Genomic DNA, 19,314 nt, shown 5'->3' on the forward strand with positions numbered 1-19,314 from the left:
AATTTCTTGAGAATCTGATTCATGTCTGAGAACATCTATTGAATCAACCCATTTTAATGATAGTTTGACTGGGTATAGAATTGGAGGTTGAAAAAAATTCCTTTAGAACTCTGAAGGCAACTCTCAACTGTTGTGTAGTTTCCAGTGCTGCTGTTCAGAAATCCGAAGGTGTTCTTTCTCCCCATTCTCTCTGGTTTGGAGCCTGTCCAGTGTGTCTAGTGTTCTAAAATTTCATAGTGGTATGCTTTAAGGTGGGTGGGTGGGTTGGTTGGCTGGTTGGTTGACTGATTGATTGACTGCTTATTTATTTTTCCCAAGATTTTACTTAAATTCACATTAGTTACCATATAGTGTAGTACTGGTTTCAGGAGTAGAACCCAGTGAGATTCACAACTTACACATAAAACCCAGTGTTCATCCCAACTGGTGCCCTCCTTAATGCCTACCACCCATTTAGCCCATCTTCTGCCAACCTCCCCTCCAGCAACCCTCGTTCGTTCTCTGTAGTTAAGAGTCTCTTATGGTTTGCCTCCCTCTCTGTTATCTTATTTTTCCTTCCCTTCCCCTATGAATGTTGGATAAAGGGATAGTATCCAAAAATCTATAGAGAACTTGTCAAACTTAACACCCCAAAAAATAATCCAGTTAAGACATGGGCAGAGGAAGGGTGCCTGGGTGGCTCAGTCGATTAAGCATCTGACTTCGGCTCAGGTCATGATCTCACAGCTCTGTGAGTTCGAGCCCCGCATTGGGCTCTGTGCTGATGGCTCGGAGCCTGGAGCCTACTTCGGGTTGTGTCTCCCTCTCTCTCTGCCCCTAACCCACTCACATTCTGTCTCCGCCTCTCTCAAAAATAAATAAACATTAAAAAAAAATTAAAAAAAAAAGACATGGGCAGAAGACATGAACAGACATTTCCTCAAAGAAGACATACAGATAGGGCTAACAGACACATGAAAAATGTTCAACATTGCTCATCATCAGGAAAATACAAATCAACACCACAATGAGATAGTCAGAATGGCTAAAATTAACAACTCAGGAAACAACAGATGTTGGTGAAGCTGTGGGGAAAGGGGAACCCTCTTACACTGTTGGTGGGAATGCAAACTGGCACAGCTACTCTGGAAAACAGTGTAGAGTTTCTTCGGCAAGTTAAAAATAGAACTACCCTATAACCCAACAATTGCACTATTAGGTCTTTATCCAAGGGATGCCAAAAATACACAAAAATACTGATTTGAAGGGGCACATGCACCCCAATGTTTATAGCAGCGCTATCAACAATAGCTAAATTATGGAAAGAGCCCAAATGTCCATCGACCGATGAAGGAATAAGAAAGATGTAATGTGTACACACGTACACACACATACACATACACACAATGGAATACTACTTAGTGATGAAAAAGAATGAAATTTTGCCATTTGTAATGACACAGATGGAACTAGAGTGTATTATGCTAAGTGAAATAAATCAGAGAAAGACAAATACCATACGATTTCACTCATACGTGGAATTTAAGAAACAGATGAACATAGGAGAAAGAAGGAAAGCTTAATGTGGGTTTATTTTAGTCTATTTGGCTGGTAATTCTGTGGTCTTTTTTAAGTTGGAAATTAATGTCCTTCAGTCCCGAGAAGTTTTCTTTAATTATCTGATGACTCCAACCCTATACATGTTGTCCTTCTGGAACTTGCATTATTAGACACTCGATATTCTGGATTGGTCCTCTTAATTTTCTTATCGCTTTCTTTTATTTTCTCTCTCTCTGCCTTTAGCTTCTATTTTCTGGGATATAGGTCTTTAATTCCTTATCTGAAAACTCTGGGGCCAAGGCGTATCAGAATTCAGAAGTTTTAGGATTTTAGAAAGGTAATAATGGGTGTATAAACCATAATACAACTCAGTGAGACTTGGGACAGTGATATTCCTTTATGTGCATTCATATAAGTGGGACAAAGATATATGCAGGTTGTGAGTTCTGCCAATTTATGGAAAATCACCTGATTTTTCAGAACATTTTTAGATTTTGTAATTGTGGATTAAGACCGTAACGGTAGACCTCTGCTTCTTCAATCTCATCTTCCAGCCCTCCAACAAAGATTTTTTTCATTTTGTTGCCATGTTTCTAATTTCAAGGGCTCTTCTCTGAATCCCCCACTCTCCACCCCTTTTAAACTTCACTCTTGGTTTAACAGATGGTGGTATCTTCTCTTCATCTCTCCGAGGCTACAGGTTATTGTTTTGGATAAGAAAAAGGTTCCTCTTATTCCCAATTTCTTTTTTGATTCTTTTCGTTCTGCTTTGCACGCTGTAGGCTTCCCTCAGGAATCCAGCTATCTTGGGTTGTCTGCTCATAATTAAGAACTGAGTGGGGGAAGGTAGCTAAAAAGCCAGTAGTTCTGAATGACTGGGGTGCAGGGGCCTGAGGACTTTGATTCATTCTAGTTCAGTTAGGCAAGCAATTTGTTAGGGAAATCCCTGACATGGACATCGTTACGTCTTTCCTCTTGACTAGGTCAGGCAGGCAGTCCAGGCAAGAGTCGCCCAGTCTTCCAACCAGAGCTGGCAGTTTCGGAAACTCCTGTGAAATTTCTGTGGCGTAAATGGAACAACTGGCTTAGAAGTAAGTTCACGTGGGTCTGCTACGTTAGTCGCTAATTGGGACATCTGCTTTCTAGCTTCCAGAATTATTAATTCCCCTGTTCCTGTAATTCTCCTGTTCTTATTGGTTTATAACCCTAAAATCACACAGACACAAAAACCATTTTTAGAGGACCCCAAATTAGATGGAGGTTTTCAAAAGTAACATGAAACTACCACACAGTGTTCTGTGTCTATGCAACCCAGCTTATGTGTGTTTTGAGCTGACATGTATAAAATATTTTGGCAAATATTGCTTTGCTTTCAAAATAACCTTTGTGTCTCAAGAAGAAGAGCCTGCATTACAGCCCTTAGCCAACGCACACACGAAAGGCCGCAGGAGAGAAAGCAGAGACCTCGAAAATGAGACATGGTTATCAGCTAATGGCAAGTGTGTAAATACACAGTGTTTTCCTTTCCCTGTTCTCCAGAGCCTGGAACTACTTCAGATGTAAGTTGAAGATGATTAAAAGATTTGGGGATAAGGAGACATGATAACTAACAGCAGTGTGGGATCCCAAACTGGATTTAGGACAGAAAAAAGGAACGTTAGTGGAAAAACTGGTAAAATTGAAGTAAGGACTCTGTTTTGCCTTAACATTACTGTACCAACACTTCTTACTGCCTGGTCTGGAAGACTGTACTGTATCTTTTTTTTTTTTCTAAAGTAGGCTTCCTGCCCAGCGCAGAACCCAGTAAGGGGCTTGACCCCACGACCCGGACATCAAGACCGGAGCTGAGACTGAGACTCAGATTCTTAACCAACTGAGCCCCCCAGGTGCCCCGAAAACCGTACTGTATCTGTGTAAGGTGTCGACACTAGGAGAAGTTAGATGAAGGACATCCAGAAATTTTTTGTGCTATTTTCGCCACTTTACTGTAAGTCTACGTTTATTTCAAAATAAGAAGTCAAAAAGAAGGGAAAAGGTATTTGGAGATGTCAGATCCTAAACCCTAAAGAATATTAAAACACCAAGAATGTCTAGTTGGTTTAAGGACTGTACACAGACATAAATGTAGGTAGGTACATGTATCTGTATTCAACAGGTGGGTTGGACAACTTCTAAAAGTCAGAAATGGGCTGAAAAGTCCATTCATTTCAAATTATCGCCATGGCAAAGGAAAAAAAAAAAAAACACCTAATCTGATATTACGATTATCTACTCTCAAATTAGAAACAGTTTTAATTTACATTTGTAAGTTACTCACAAAAGGTAAGCCACCTAAAGTGCCATCATCCCCTGCGGCATTTTCCCTGAAGATCTCATCGTTTTGAGAACAAAAGGAGGATTCCTAGTTGGGTCCAATTTCTTTTGGGTGGGGGCTGGTCTTCAGTTAGAGTTTAAGTGGACCCTCTTCATAGGATGAATCAGATATTTTCACAATATTGATTATAAAGTCGGTCACACATGGTGCAAGGGACAAGGTTCTAAAAACGGCAGAATTCCAGACTAAACTTATCCAGGGACAGTGGATCTTTCTATTAATTGCTAAAAGCAGAGCTGTCTTGTGAATTGCCATATAATTCACACAGCTTTGAAATGAGGCAATTATTAACAAGAATTATGAATATAATTATTAGTTATGTGAGAGCATTCATATTGGTTCTGTTAAAGGAACCAGACTGTGTCCAAGAGGGAGTCACTCATGCCAACAGGCCCCAGTTGAGCAAACCAAAAGTGAACTACATTGCTTTGCTGGGCTCTCCCAGAAAAGCAAGGCCTAGGTCAACCAATCAGCACAACGTACCTGACTTGGCTCCAAGACTCCCCTACTTTCCATATAAGGAAAACAACCTTGCTTTAACCAATCAGCAAATGCCCAGTCCAACTTCCTTGTTCCTGCTCCTTCTGCCTATCAAATCTCTTGCCTTGTACAGCTCTTCTGAGCTCCTTTCTATCTGCTTAGATTGGATGCAACCCAACTCATGAATCACTGAATAAAGCCAATAAGACCTGTGTAATTTTAAATTTGGTTATAACAGTTAAAAATTTACACAAAAGTGAAATTTAATTAATTTTTCTACATTACATTATTTCAAAGTTGAATGATTCAAATTTGTATCAACTAAGACTGTGATGGATTTTATACCCAAGAAAATCTAATGGAAAGATCATTCCCAAAGTAGCTTTAGGCACATCTAAAGGATGTGTGTGTGTGTGTGTGTGTTTCAAAAATCATAGAGCAAGGGGAGCCTGGGTGGCTCAGTTGGCTAAGCATCCAACTTTTGATTTTGGCTCAGGTCATGGTCTCACAGTTCGTGAGTTTGAAACTTGTATTGGGCTCTAAAATGACAGTGCAGACCCTGCTTGGGATTCTCTGTCTCCCTCTCTCTCTGCCTCTCCCCTGCTCGCTCTCTAGCTCTCCATCTCAAAATAAATAAATAAGCATTTAAAATTTTTTAAAAAAATCATAGAGCAATATTTCACAGTGGGTATAACTTAGTTCTACAGGATATTACCTGGTATGTTGTAGAATATGGCTTTCATGGTCAAATAAATACGGGAAATACTAGATTAAACAAGGTCAACAAGTTTCCTGTGAATTCTGAAGAGAGAACTCACCTTTCTCCTGAAACATGTTACACATGCAATTCATTCATTTATTTTTCTAAAGCAGGCTACAAAATTCACTTAGGAAAATACTGTTTTTATCAGGATGGCTCTTAGAGCAGTAGCTCCCATGCAGGTGAAGAAAGAAAATGGAGTAACAGAGAAGAGAATTGGATGGTCTGTTAATTTGTATCTTTTTTTTAAGTTTATTTATTTCTGTTAAAGGGGGGAGGGGCAGAGAGAGAGGGAGAGAAAATCCTAAGCAGGTCCCATGCTGTCAGCACAGAGCCTGAAGCAGGGCTCGAACCCGGGAACCATCAATGAGAGCATGATGAGTCGAAACCAGGAGCCAAATGCTCAACCAACTGAGCCGCCCAGGTGCCCTTGTATCATTTTATAAATCGAGGTTGCCTAGAATGCCTTCTCTGAAATAATTACATAAAAACAGCCTAGTAGCTAATGCTTTTTGCACACTTACTATGTGCCAGGCATTATCCTAAGTACCTGCTATTCATTTTCTCATTTAAGGCAAAAAATAACCCTATCCGGTAGGAACGATCATCACCATTTTTACAGATGAGGAAAATGAGCATTAGAGTAATAATTTTCAGATGGTTACACATTTAGCAAATGGAGGGAGCTGGTAGCTAAACTCAACTCAATCTGATTTCCAGGTCTCCAGCATGCTCCCTCACCACAACCACAATATTATATAATAAAAAGATGTTTTTTAAAACAGCTTTAAACACTTTTTTGTTTTTTTTTTTCCTGATAATATTGTAGAGAGTGGGTTGGGTTACTTTTTTTTTTTAAATTTTTTAAATTTTTTACATTTTATTTATTTTTGAGAGAGAGAGACAGAGAGAGACAAAGACTGAGCACAGGTGGGGGAGGGAGAGAGAGAGAGGGAGACACAGAATCCGAAGCAGGCTTCAGGCTCCGAGCTGTCAGCACAGAGCCCAATGCGGGGCTCAAACCCACGAACCGTGAGATCACGACCTGAGTCGAAGTCAGTTGCTTAACCGACTGAGCCACCCAGGTGCCCCGGGTTACTTTTCATCATGTCATTTTACACTGCCTACAACCCATGTTGACCCACCACTAGCAATTTTTTTTTTTTTTTACTTTTATTTATCTTTTGAGAGAGAGAGAGCAAGCAGGGGAGGAGCAGAGAGAGAGGAGGAGAGAATCCCAAGCAGGCTCCGCGCTGTCAGCACAGAGCCTGACGTGGGGCTCAAAACCATGAACCATGAGTGAGATCATGCATGACCTGAGCTAAAGTCGAGAGACAGACACTCAACTGACTGAGCCACCCAGGTGTCCCAAGGTTTGTTAGCATTAAAGGCATTTTTATAAATATTTATAATGGAGTATGTGATAGGTTAAAACTGGGTGGAATTAGATCATATGAATTCCTTCTTAAAGAGTAAAATGCCCTAACGTGATTTAATATTTTTCTAAAAAGTGAAATCTTGGCCCATATGCTTATTTACTGAAAATCCGGGTATTTCACAGTGCTAAACGAACATGCTAATAGGACCATTTATCATATGTTGAATACAAAATAATTTTACCTAATGCCACCACCAAACACAATTTTTTAAGGCACGGAAAACTGAAATTGCATCTGTGTAGAGCAATTCCCTACTCAAGAAAAATTACTTTTGGATTTAGTTATTTTAAAAAGAAATGCTTAAGGGGCATTACGCCACCTGGGTGGCTTAATCAGTTAAGCATCCAACTTCAGCTCAGGTCATGATCTCATGGTCCGTGAGTTCAACACTCAAGCCCTGCGTTGGGCTCTGTGCTGACAGCTCGGAGCCTGGAGCCTGCTTCGGATCGTGTGTCTCCCCCCAACCCCTCTCTCTGCCCCTCCTCCACTTGCACTCTGTCTCTCTCTCTCTCTCAAAAATAAATAAAACATTATAAAAAATATAAAAGAAAAAGAATACTGCTGTGACAATCCAAATTCTGAGAAATCTAGTGCTGTTTGGTCATTTAAATATAAGCAAAGCTTTTTTTTCTTTTTTTTTTCCAGTTAACTAGTAATTCAATTTTCTTTAGAAAATATCCAGTTCCTTTTTCTCAGTGGGTCAAAGTGCTATAAAAAAGGAATTACAAAAGGCATCATCTGTACACGTAATATCATCATAAACTGATATCACCCTGTGAAATAAAAACCACAAGTCACTTAATTGTTTTTAAACCGGGAGTAAGAACTACAGAAAAATTTTGTATATAACATAAAACAGTGAACACACAGATCACCTCAATTAAAACCTTCATCCTTAACTGAATGTTTAATATCCTAATGTACATTTTAGAATGAAAGAAATCTGTATGTTCTAGTTGGAGTTCTTAGGCTTAAGGTCAAAGAATGAGTGGAAGCTAACAAGACCATCCCTGTGGACACCCTTTATTTTTTGTAATTTGCATGGGGAAGCAGAAAAAAAGCATTTGACTGAAAGCAGATTTCCTGAGTTCTGGCTCTGTCACTAGCTAGCTGTAACGGTCTGCGTTCAAGAATCACCATCCTCAACTCTGTGTAGTTCTAGTTGCTGGTGGGGGCGGGGGTGGCGGGAGGATAGCAAATGAATGAATGGATCACAAGGCTAACAACAGTAACAACGTGCTGAAAGGTGTCTTGGGCGTCATGGCCCAAAGGGCAATTTTCTCTGCCGGAGAGTATCCACGCCTGGCTCTGAGTGTGGTTTTCTGTAGCAACTCCTGCATCGTCACGCCAGCCTGCAGCGCGCTCGTGGACCCAGCTCTGCCACCGCCCAGCGGCTCACAGGCACCCCTACTCTGCTAAACTGACAAGTGTGGATGGTTCGTGTCGGCTCCACATCAGGGCCTCTCCTGGAAGAGTGGACAGCCGGGTGAATAAATTCCTCAGTCCCAGGCCTTCTAACTCTAGCTCGGAAACAGAACGTGCTAATGATGATGCCTACGCTGCAGGCTGAGGGTAACATGGCCCCACGACGCACAACGTGAGACATATGTTCCAGAAATCCTCATCTGGGCCAACGGACCCACGTTACGGGCTACCACTTCTCGGCTATGTGGTAGCGGGACACCCCTCCCCAGGGCACTTGCAAGTACGGGGGTCCGTGGTTAATTCCGTGGAGGATGGGGAGACTGATCTCCTGATAGGAGAGCGGTGAGAAAAAATCTGGCTTCAACTCCAGAGAAAGGGTGTGCAACAAAGCGAAGAAACGGGGTGATGCGAAGCACGGAGTCCTAGTTCCCTGTAATTCGGGTGTGCTCCAAGGCTCACCACCGAGGAGGGCTGCAGGGCCTATGGGCGACAGTGTAAAGGCAGGCCCCTCCGCTGCGCCTTCGCATCTCTGCCCCAGAGCCATCAGCAGCTGTTTAAATACCTCAAATGATGTCACTAACATTTCCTACTAACCGGGCACGGATGCTGAACTGCCTCTGTAAGCTTTTTTTGCCCCCCACACAAAAACACTTATGAAACATCCATTATATGCCAATGGGAATAATAAGAGGAGAGCTTGTAGTAACTCCTGTCCTCAAGGAGAGGACGATCCACTAGCTAGGTAGAGTCCATATACAAATTCAAACCTCATCTGTGGATTCCTCATCAAAGCTTGTCTCCTTCAAATACTTCGGCTATTCGTGCCTGCCAGCATTTGGGAGAGTATCTAAAGGGACTCGGACTCGATGGCAACTGAGGTCCTTTCTTCTCTGCAGGCAGGCGGGGGTAATCAGGCCTCTGCAGCCCCAGGAGGGACCCCTGACCGCTATCTCTTTGCTAATGCACGGCATGGGACCTACTGACTGTCAAAACAGGCTCTTGTCTTAAGGGCACAAGAAGCTTCTAGCCCAATGTGAAAATCAACTTCTGAAGTACATTTTAGAAATAAAATTCCACATTCCATTGCTTGTTTCTCATTTTCCTGGAAGTCCTTTTTTTTTTTTTTTTTTTTTTTTTGGTTCTTGCCACCAAGATGGAACTATTTGACATAAACGAGGTCTCTATGATGGTATCGCTGCAGCTCACAATAATAAAAAGCACAAATCAAGGCCATCAAAGAATGACTGATTTTAAAAGATGGTTTAAAAAAAAAAGCAATTAGGGGCGCCTGGGTGGCGCAGTCGGTTAAGCGTCCGACTTCAGCCAGGTCACGATCTCGCGGTCCGTGAGTTCGAGCCCCGCGTCAGGCTCTGGGCTGATGGCTCAGGGCCTGGAGCCTGTTTCCGATTCTGTGTCTCCCTCTCTCTCTGCCCCTCCCCCGTTCATGCTCTGTCTCTCTCTGTCCCAAAAATAAATAAACGTTGAAAAAAAAATTTTTTTAAATAAAAAAAAAAAAGCAATTAAAGAACTATTTACACTAGTAATTTCCAAAGCACTTCTAATTTCTTTTCAATACAATACTGTCAGGCAGGCAACACTGGCTTCACGTGGTAGATGAGGAAACTGAAATCTAGGAGGTGAAATGGTTTATTCGAGACAGTTCTTGCAGTAAGGACACAATCTTTGACTCCGCTCTGCTTGTTTTACTCATTCAATCAGCTGTCAAATCCTGTGTATTCTACCTTGGCAATTTCTCTTCCGTTCACCCCTCCTCTACATAACACCTGGAGCCCCTAGTCCAGAGGCTCGTAAGACTCTAACCCGTCCCCTGCTTCTCTCCTCATCTGGTATATGCAACAGTTGGGTCTTCCAGAAGCACAGTTCTGCTCACTTCCCCTTCCTTGCTTAGGAACCTTCGATAATGTTTCTCAGCCAGGCATTCAAATACTCTTCCCAATTTGTACTAAAGCGACTTTTTCTCCCACCTTATTTTCCTCTGTAACCACCAAACACCCAAAGCTTCATCTAATGGAAACGTGCTTTTATCCAAGGACACTTTGATCTTGCCCATCTCTAACTTTGCTTTGAGAGATGGCCTTCCCAATTCTTCCCACCATCACCCGCGCATGTTCCAATTCTAACCACTCTTAGTACGAGGCCCAGATCAGTGCCACCTGCCCCTAGCAGCCTCAGCGTCTCCCTCCTCAGACCTCCCATGGCACACCGTATCTCCCTTAACCACCACCTGCCCCCCCAACCTGAGAAAGTGTTACTGAGTAACTATCAAGTGCCAGGCACTGTGATAAGTCAGAGACTGCAAAGATGAACCTGAAGACCTTACAGTTTAATTAGGAAGACGAAGTGAACAAAAAACATCACAGTAAGTTCCATGGAAAGCGGTCGGCTCAGGAATCGATGTGAGCCTAAATGAAAGAAACGCTTGGCTTAGCCTAGGAAAACCAAGCAAGGCTTCCCAAGGCTTCCCAATAGAGCAGACGCCTGGACTGAATGGGAAGAGATACATGGGTGCCTGCTGTGAGGACCGTGGGAGATGGGGCATCCAAGTGGCCGAGGGGGGAGAACAGACTCTGAATTCCCCGACTGTAAAACCCTCACATGCACAAGGGGCTAGTTTATGAACCACAATAAAATACTGTTTGCGGAAGCAATCTTTCAACAAAGTGCTATAGACATTTAAGGTATCAGTTCGTGGTTAAATAACAATGCTTCCTACCTACCTTTTGAATTTAATTGGCCCCAGGAACTACCAGGTCCGTTTTAAGAAACGTGTGAGTAGATAGTAAAAGTTTAACAGAATAATCTATGATGTTGTCATATCTAAGTTTTATGATGCACTGTTCTGCTCAGTCTCTCCCTCTCCACACGCATCCCATGAACACCCACACATTCACAACTTCCAAAGGCAAATGGCTTAAGAGCAGTGAATTCACACTCCCGTTTAAAGGTACACTTAACCACGGGGTGCCTGGGTGGCTCCGTCAGTTAAGCGTCCCACTTTGGGCTCAGGTCATGATCTTGCGGTTCATGAGTTCAAGCCCCGCGTCGGGCTCGCTGCGGTCAGCCTGTCAGCAAGAGGCCACTTCGATCCTTTGGCCCCCACTCTGCCCCTCCCCAACTTGCACTCTCTCAAAAATAAATAAGCGTTAAAAAAAGTAATAATAAAAATGTTTATTTTTTAAAAATTTTTATTTAAAAATTAGAAAAAAAAAGGAAAAAAAACCCCAAACATGTAAGAAGCATCTTCAGCCAGAGCCTCCTATAATTTCCCATTTTATTGTTAGTAACTTCCTAAAGTTATAGAACGTGTGCCATCTGTGTCTGTAGAAACGGCTCAAGGAGCTTCCATTTTCTCCTTAGCACAATCAATTCACAGTCGCTACACATGGATTCCTAACTTTATTTCAGGATTTCTCTAGGACCTCAAATTAGTCGATATAATGCAAAGTCATATAGTGAATAGTTTCTACCAGGGGTGAGAAACAGAAATCTTAACCGCATAGTAGGTTTGGATTAAGGAACAGAACTTGCGCTCAACACTGGCGTCAAAAAGCTGGAATGCGGGCCTGTGAAACAACGGGAGCTGGTGGCAGTCAGGGCAGTGGTGAGGAGGGGTGCGGTGAGGAACTGTGAGCTGCCGGGAGAGGACTCAGCGAGGGCAGTGCTGGCCAAGACAGCGTGAACAGGCCGGTAACTCCTCTCCCCAAAACAAGACAACAGTAAGAAAGCGGGGCGAGACTGTCCAACAGCCATTTCAGATTCTGGAAATCGATCAAAGGTGAAAAACAAACACACGAATTTCTTGAGGGGCGCCTGGGTGGCTCAGTTGGCCGAAGCTAATGCTGTGTAGAGAATTGTCAGGTTGGTCAATTCTGCACTTTCCCGAAGGAACCTAAGGCTCCAAGAAGATGAGCAGACATTTCTCAAGGTTTTGGTTAAAGGTGAGTTATAGAGATTTTTCTTATGTAAAGAAGAGGTTAGGGGCTCCTGGGTTGGCTCAGTTGGTACAGCATGAGACTCTTGATCTCAGGGTCGTGAGTGTGAACTCCAGGCTGGGTGCAGAGATTACTTAATAAAATAAAATCTTTTAAAAACAGAAGAAGAAAAATGGGGTGCCTGGGTGGCTCAGGTGGTTGAGAGTCTGACTCTTGATTCTGGCTCAGGTCATGATCCTAAGGTCATGGGATCAAGCCCTGAGCCAGGCTCCATGCTGAGCCTGGAGCCTGGTTAAGATTTCTCTCTCTCTCTCTCTCTCTCTCTCTCTCTCTCTCTCTCTCTCTCTCCCCCTCTCCTCCACTGGTGCTCTCTCTAAAATTAAACAAACAAAACTTTTTTTTCTTGAAAAACTGCTAGTGCTTAGGGTAAGGCCTGCAAGAGGCTGGAGACTCTGCCTGTGGCTACTCCAACCTGCCCCCCCCCCTCCCGTCACCACCCCAATCCCTCAGTTCTGCGGGAGAGAACTTCACTAGTTTTTATCAGTACAGGGCTGGGGCCGTGAAAACCAGTAGCTATGCGCCAGAAGGGGTGAACTCGATTTGGGGCACTCGGGGCGACGGTGGGAGTGGGTGGTGGGGAGGTGGGGGCGGCAAAAACCCACAGCTCTGTCAGGTTTGGTAGGGATCTAACAGGGGACAGAGTTCTTCTAGCGTGAGCTTGTGGTCTGATCGAGGTGAGTGGGGGAGCAGCCAGGGGTGTGGAGGGGAGATCCTGGAAACAGAGAACCGCACAGGAGCCGGATACGCTCTCCTCACATGTGGGCTGACCATGCAGCTACAGGTGTGAGGAGGGGAGACACGAGACAGTGCAGCAGAGAGACCAGGCCGAGCAGCCCTGAGAACTGGCTGGCCTCTGAAGCCACCTCCCAACCCACAGACAGATGGTCCACAGAGGGTGGAGGCTGTACAAGCACGAGGCACTTAAACACCACCTCTGCCCAAATCACTGGCCGGCCACCGAGCTACGGGGACTCGCGGGCAACTCCTAGCCAGGCTAAAGAGTGAAAAGGGGAGGGAGAATTGCCAAGCGGAACCGGCAGTAGCTGCACACCACCGAGGAGTCACATTCCACCGTTTAAGTTCAGGCAAATTACTTAAAACACACACGCGTGAGAACACCTACACCTTTCAACAGCGTAGATGACGCTTCGGAGTTGCTGAAATATATTGCTAACGCGTCCAGCTCGTTGAAAAATTACAAGACCTGTAAAGACACAGGAAAGTGGGGCTCGGACTCCAGAAAACAAGCAGTAGCTAGTGGGCCTGGATGTGGGATTTAGCGGATGACTTCAAAGTGGCAGTTCCACACGTATTCAGAGAACTGAAGGAAATGTGATGACAGTCTCTACGGAGAAGCAGAAATCACAAATGAGGATTGCAGAATTGGAAAGTACAATAACTGAAGTAAAAAATACACCGAGATGCTCAACAGTTGATGCAGTATGGCGGAGCAAAGAACGAGCGGACCGAAAGAGGCCTCCACACAAATTCTCCAATCTAATGAACAGAAAGAAAAAAGATCGGAGGAAAATGAATAGAACTTTAGATTCTATTTTGACTTAACTTAAAAACAAACAGGGGCGCCTGCGTGGCTCAGTCGGTTAAGCGGCCAACTTCAGCTCAGGTCATGATATCGCGGTCGGTGAGTTCCGAGCCCTGCGTCGGGCTCTGCACTGACAGCTTGGGAGGCCAGAGCCTGCTTTGGATTCTGTGTCTCCCTCTCTCTTTCTGCCCCTCCCCCATTCACTCTCTGTCTCTTTCAAAAATGAATAAATGTTTAAAAAATTTAAAAAAACCTTGAAAAGAAACAAAAAACCAGAACCCGAACCTGTGGGTGAGCAAAAAGTTCCCAACATATTGGTGGTGAAAGTCCCAGGAAGAGAGGAAGAAGGGAAAGAACACACAGCCGAAGAAACGATGCTCAGAAACTTTCCAAATGTGGTGGAAAATATTAATCTACAGATCCAAAAATCTCAATAGATCCCAAGGATGATAAAAACAAAGAGATCCAGGGGCGCCTGGGTGGCTCAGTCGGTTGAGCATCCGACTTTGGCTCAGGTCACGATCTCATGGCTCGTGAGTTCGAGCCCCACGTTGGGCTCTGTGCTGACAGCTGGGAGCCTGGGGCTTACTTCATATTCTGGATCTCCCTCTCTCTCTCTCTCTCTGCCCTCTCTCACTCATGCTGTCTCTCAAAAATAAATAAACATTAAAAAAAAAACCAAAAAAACAAAAACACAAAGAGATCCACCCTAGGCACATCAGAGCCAAACTGCTCAAAGCCAAAGATAAAATAAAGATCGTGAAAGCAGCAAGAGAAAAACAATTCAGCACTGGAAGGGGCACAACAGGATTAATAGCTGACTTCTCATCAGAATCAGCTGGCTCTTGTCAGAGGTGGGAAGGCAGTGGCACAACAGATTTTCAAGTGCTGGGGAGTGGTGGAGAAATGGTCAACCAAGAATTCTACAGCGAGCAGAACTAGCCTTCAAAACTGAAGACAAAATAGGGGCGCCTGGGTGGCGCAGTCGGTTAAGCGTCCGACTTCAGCCAGGTCACGATCTCGCAGTCCGTGAGTTCGAGCCCTGCGTCGGGCTCTGGGAGGATGGCTCGGAGCCTGGAGCCTGTTTCCGATTCTGTGTCTCCCTCTCTCTCTGCCCCTCCCCCGTTCATGCTCTGTCTCTCTCTGTCCCAAAAATAAATAAACGTTAAAAAAAAAAAAATTAAAAAAAAAAACTGAAGACAAAATAGAGACATTCCCAGATAAACAAAAACAGAAAATTTGTTTCAAACAGACCTAGTCTACAAAAAATACTAGAAGACGTCCTATGGGCTGAAAGGAAACGATATCAGACTATAACTCAAATCTATATAGGACGATATGAAGATCACCAGAAATGGTAACTTTCTGAAAATACAAATTCTTTAAAGTAATAATTACAATACTGTATTTCTGCATTTCTTTTTCTTTTAGAGAGAGAGCGAGAGCATGAGCAGGGGAGAGGGGCGGAGGGAGAGAGTGACAGAGAACATCTCAAGGAGGCTCTACACTCAGCACGGAGCAATGTGGGGTTGATCCCACAACCCTGGGATCGTGACCTGAGCCGAAATCATGAGTCAAACGCTCAACCGACTGAGCCACACAGGCACCCTTTGTTGCATTTCTAATATATATTTGTCTCCACCAATATTTCTTGTCTCATCTATTTTGTCTGATATTAATATAACCAACCACCTCAGCTCTCTTAGGCTTACTATTAGTAGGACATCTTTTTCCTTCATTTATCTCAAACTCTTAAATCTAAGGTGAGCCTCTTGTAAAAAACATACAACTGGACTCTTATGTATAAAATATATGAGGATAACAGCACAAAATGGTGAGGAATGAAGCTATATCAGGACCGAAGCTGCTATATTTTATCAAAGACACACACACACACACACGCACGAGCACGTGGGCACACGTCTGCAAGTAAGCAAACAAATCGCAAGCAAGCAAGTCCATCGGTCAGTTATAAGTTGAAGACGTAATCCTTGATCAAGAACTAAGAAAATATAAAAATAACACAAATAATTTAAAAATCACAAAGGGGTTTAAAAGGTACAGTTAATTACTTAACAGAAACCAGGAAAGAAGGAACAGAGGAACAATAACAGACATGAGCCATAAAACAAGTAGTTTAAATGGCACACATAAATCCACCCATATTAACAATTACTTTAAATATAAATAGACTAAATACTCTTGATAAAAAAGGCAGTAATTTTCAGATTGTTTAAGTGAGATCCAGTTGTATGTTTTTTTTTACAAGAGACACACCTTAGAGTTGAAGAGTGTGAGACAAAATGAAGGGAAAAGCTGTCACACAAATAGTAATGGTAAGAGAAATGAAGTGATTATATTAGTATCAGACAAAACACACCTAAGAGATAATGGCAGAGACAAATAGGGACATTTCTTATTGATAAAAGGGCCAACTGGTTAGAAACAGTCTGTAGGACAGACTGTCTTAATAACACAAGTCTCAGTAAGTTTTAAAAAACTGAATCATACAAAGTTATGATGCTCTGTGACCACAATGGGATTAAATTACAAATCAACAAAAAAAGTTAGTAAATCCTCAAGTATTTGGAAATTAAACAACACACTTCCATGTAACCCAGGATCAAAGAAGAAATCATAAGGAAAAAAATTTAAGAATCTTTTTAAAAAATAAATGAAAACAAAAACACAATATATCACATTTTAGGGAAACTTAAGGGGAAATATATAGCTTTAAACACATATTAGAAAGGAAAAAAAATTAAATCAATGCTCTAAGGCTACAACTCAACAGGCTTAGAAAAACCAAGAGCAGGGGCTCCTGGGTGGCTCAGTCGGCTAAGGGTCCGACTTCGGCTCGGGTTGTGATCTCACGGTTTGTGAATTCAAGCCTGTGTCAGGATTGTTCAATCCTGCTTCGGGTTCTGTCTCCCTCTCTCTCTGCTCCTCCCCCACTAGCACTCTGTCTCTCTGTCTCTCTCTCTCTGTCTCTCTCTCAAAAATGAATAAACATTAAAAATTTTTTAAAATAATAAAAACCAAGACCAAATCAAACTCAAAGCTAGTAGAAGGAAGGAAATAATGAAGATCAGAATGGATATCAATGAAATATCAAAGAGAAAGACAATAGATTTAAAAAAAATCAATGAAATCAAAAGATGGTTTTCTGGAAAGATCTGCAAAATTAATAAACCTTAGCTAGACTGACCAAGAAAAAGAGAGGAGCCACAATTATCAAAATCAAGAATGAGAGAAGGGATATCAGTACAGATGCTATAGAAATTAAAAAGGATCATATGGATTTTTATAAATTATATTATAATTAAACCATATATTTATAAATCTATAGATTATAATTATATATATATATATATTATATCCAACAAAATAGACAATTTAGATGAAAAAGAAAAATTCCTAGAAAGTCACAAATTACTAAAATTGGTTTGACTCGCAATAGAAAATAAAAGTAAAAAGAGAAAAAGGACAGGTAACTAGTAAAAAACAGATTCAGTAATTAAAATACCTTGATAAAGCCTCACATTTATATTTTATTTCTTCTTTGCACAGTTGTTCTGGTAAGTCTGTGAGTTCATCATCATTTGAAAATGATTTGGAAATGTGGCCAATATAGTGGCTGGTATATTCACAACTCTAGAACAAACGCTATGGAATCCTCATTTGTTACCCATCATGCTTATACCTCTCAAATAAATTGTCACTACAGTCCATTACTTATGAAGTATAAAATTATGTGCTTATATATAACTGATCAACACTAAAAAGACAACATGTTTTCAAGGAAAGACTGGGTTTCTTTGCGGTCTAATAGCTAATAAAGGGAAATAGAATTTGAAGGTGAAATCCATCCGTACGCAACAAAAGCTTCCATTCTAAGGTTCTTTACTGGGAAGTAAATCATATCAAGTGGTTTAAAGGCTGAATAAAGGTCTCCTGATAATCTGAAACAGGAAGGGCAAAAAGAAATGTAAAAATTCGACATAGATATTTCTATCTAGGATATAGAACATTTTTATCTTTGGAGGCAGACGACATAATCCCACAGACAATAAGACTTCCTTCCTGTATGTTGATATATATCTGATATATATCTCCTGGTTAATTTCTGACATTTCTTTTACTTTAGGAAGTTAGTGGTTAAGAGGCGAAGTCAAAGAGCCAGGCTAGGGCCAGGGATTAGTAAATGAAGTACAGAGTGTGGATTTTATTCTAAGTATGTTAGGGAACTGTTAGAGTTAAGTTGGAAAATAACACTATTTGCATTAGAAAACAAAGCACTGCGCTGGCTGTGATGTGGCAAAGGGAGAAGTTAGTTAGGGAGCAGTGACACAGGGAATATGTGATGAGGTCGGGAATAGTGTGGGGGCAATGAAGATACCTTACGTGAATTAAATTCTTTTAAATCTAACGGCCATTCTGAGGTAGGTACTACTGTCTTCATTTTCCAGGTACAGATACGTACTTGTCATCACTGAGAAAGCCAAAGCAGAAAGAGATTAAATAAAATTGTACTGCTAAGTAGGGCCCGCCTCAAACCTGGCATAAGAGCTGCTATCATACACATTCTCCAGTTAAGGTACTAAGTTAAAGACAAGAGGCTGAAGTAAGAGAATGCTTCGAGCTACGGTTTCCGAGACCTGCAGACGGACTGGATGGAGACGTGAAAGAAAGAAACAGGGAAGACTCATGGGTGTTGCTTGAACAGCAAGATGAATCTAGTAGCATAATCATATAGAGAGAGAAGACACAAAATAAGAGGACGGGGGTCCTAGGATCCAGGCCTGGAGTGCTGTAACATCTCAAAATCGAACAGAGAAAGAGAAGCTGCCAGCAGCAGAGGGGACTGAGAGAGGACTTCCGGGGGGTAGGAGGGCAACAGGGAGTGTCTGGAGAGCCAAGAGCCTAGTGAGCGTCTCCAGGAAGCGGGAGGTGGCCCCGTGCAGAACAGAGCTGCCGAGAGACCGTGTGGTACCACATGGGGGGCGGGGGGCCGCAAGGCGAACTGAAGCGAGTGGGCGAAACTGACCAGAGCAGCGCCCCCCTCGTTGTGCCCTCGTCTTGCTGTGTGGTCTGTCCTGTCTCTTGACCGTAAGCTCCTGGGCAGTGGCTGCGAGCTAGGATTCTAAGTCCTCACCTTCTAGTTACGGTGCGGGGGGTAGGAGTGAAATTGCATAAATGCCGTGTAGTGTCAGGCAGACGCTACCTTAACGCAAAGGGTTTGCTGGCCCGGCGACGCAGGCGAGGATTGCAACCTGACAGGCCCTCCTCCCTCCCCGCTCAGAGCTCCCTTACCGTGAGAGATCCATTCTGTGTGCTGGGGGAGCTGCTGCTCTGCTCCCCGTGGGCTTGCGTGCTCCCGTACAGCGTCAGGTTATGCTCACTGGTCTGGCCGGCATAGTCCTGAGTGTGTGGCACTCCGTATTCTGTGGGAATTCCATTCTGGGGAGGTGGCGGAAACGGGATGGTAGTAAAAGGCTGAACCATTGCGTCAGGAGTTGTTGTCGGCTCCTGGTTACCCTGAAACGAACAGGGGAAGAGAAAATAAGGAGAAAAAGTGACTCTAAATTCTCATTACATGATTCTTTTTTTTTAATTTTTTTTAACGTTTATTCATTTTTGAGAGACGGAGATAGAGCGTGAGTGGGGTAGGTGCAGAGAGAGAGGGAGACCCAGAATCCGAAGCAGGCTCCAGGCTCTTAGCTGTCAGCACGGAGCCCGAC

At 42.9% G+C, this 19,314-nt stretch overlaps 1 protein-coding gene across 12 annotated transcripts in view; it reads right to left on the reverse strand.

Annotated features, from left to right (window-relative positions):
* The window catches only part of RBFOX2 (RNA binding fox-1 homolog 2), a 287,489-nt gene that overhangs the window by 46,483 nt on the left and 221,692 nt on the right, over window positions 1-19,314 (reverse strand). For all 12 annotated transcript variants that reach the window (XM_047865304.1, XM_047865300.1, XM_047865299.1 and 9 more), the window contains one exon: window positions 18,887-19,111. In XM_047865304.1, the coding sequence (XP_047721260.1) occupies window positions 18,887-19,111 (225 nt within the window). The remainder of the gene's footprint in view (window positions 1-18,886; window positions 19,112-19,314) is intronic.

Source organism: Prionailurus viverrinus, chromosome B4 (assembly GCF_022837055.1).
Source record: "Prionailurus viverrinus isolate Anna chromosome B4, UM_Priviv_1.0, whole genome shotgun sequence".
Lineage (NCBI taxonomy): Eukaryota > Metazoa > Chordata > Mammalia > Carnivora > Felidae > Prionailurus > Prionailurus viverrinus.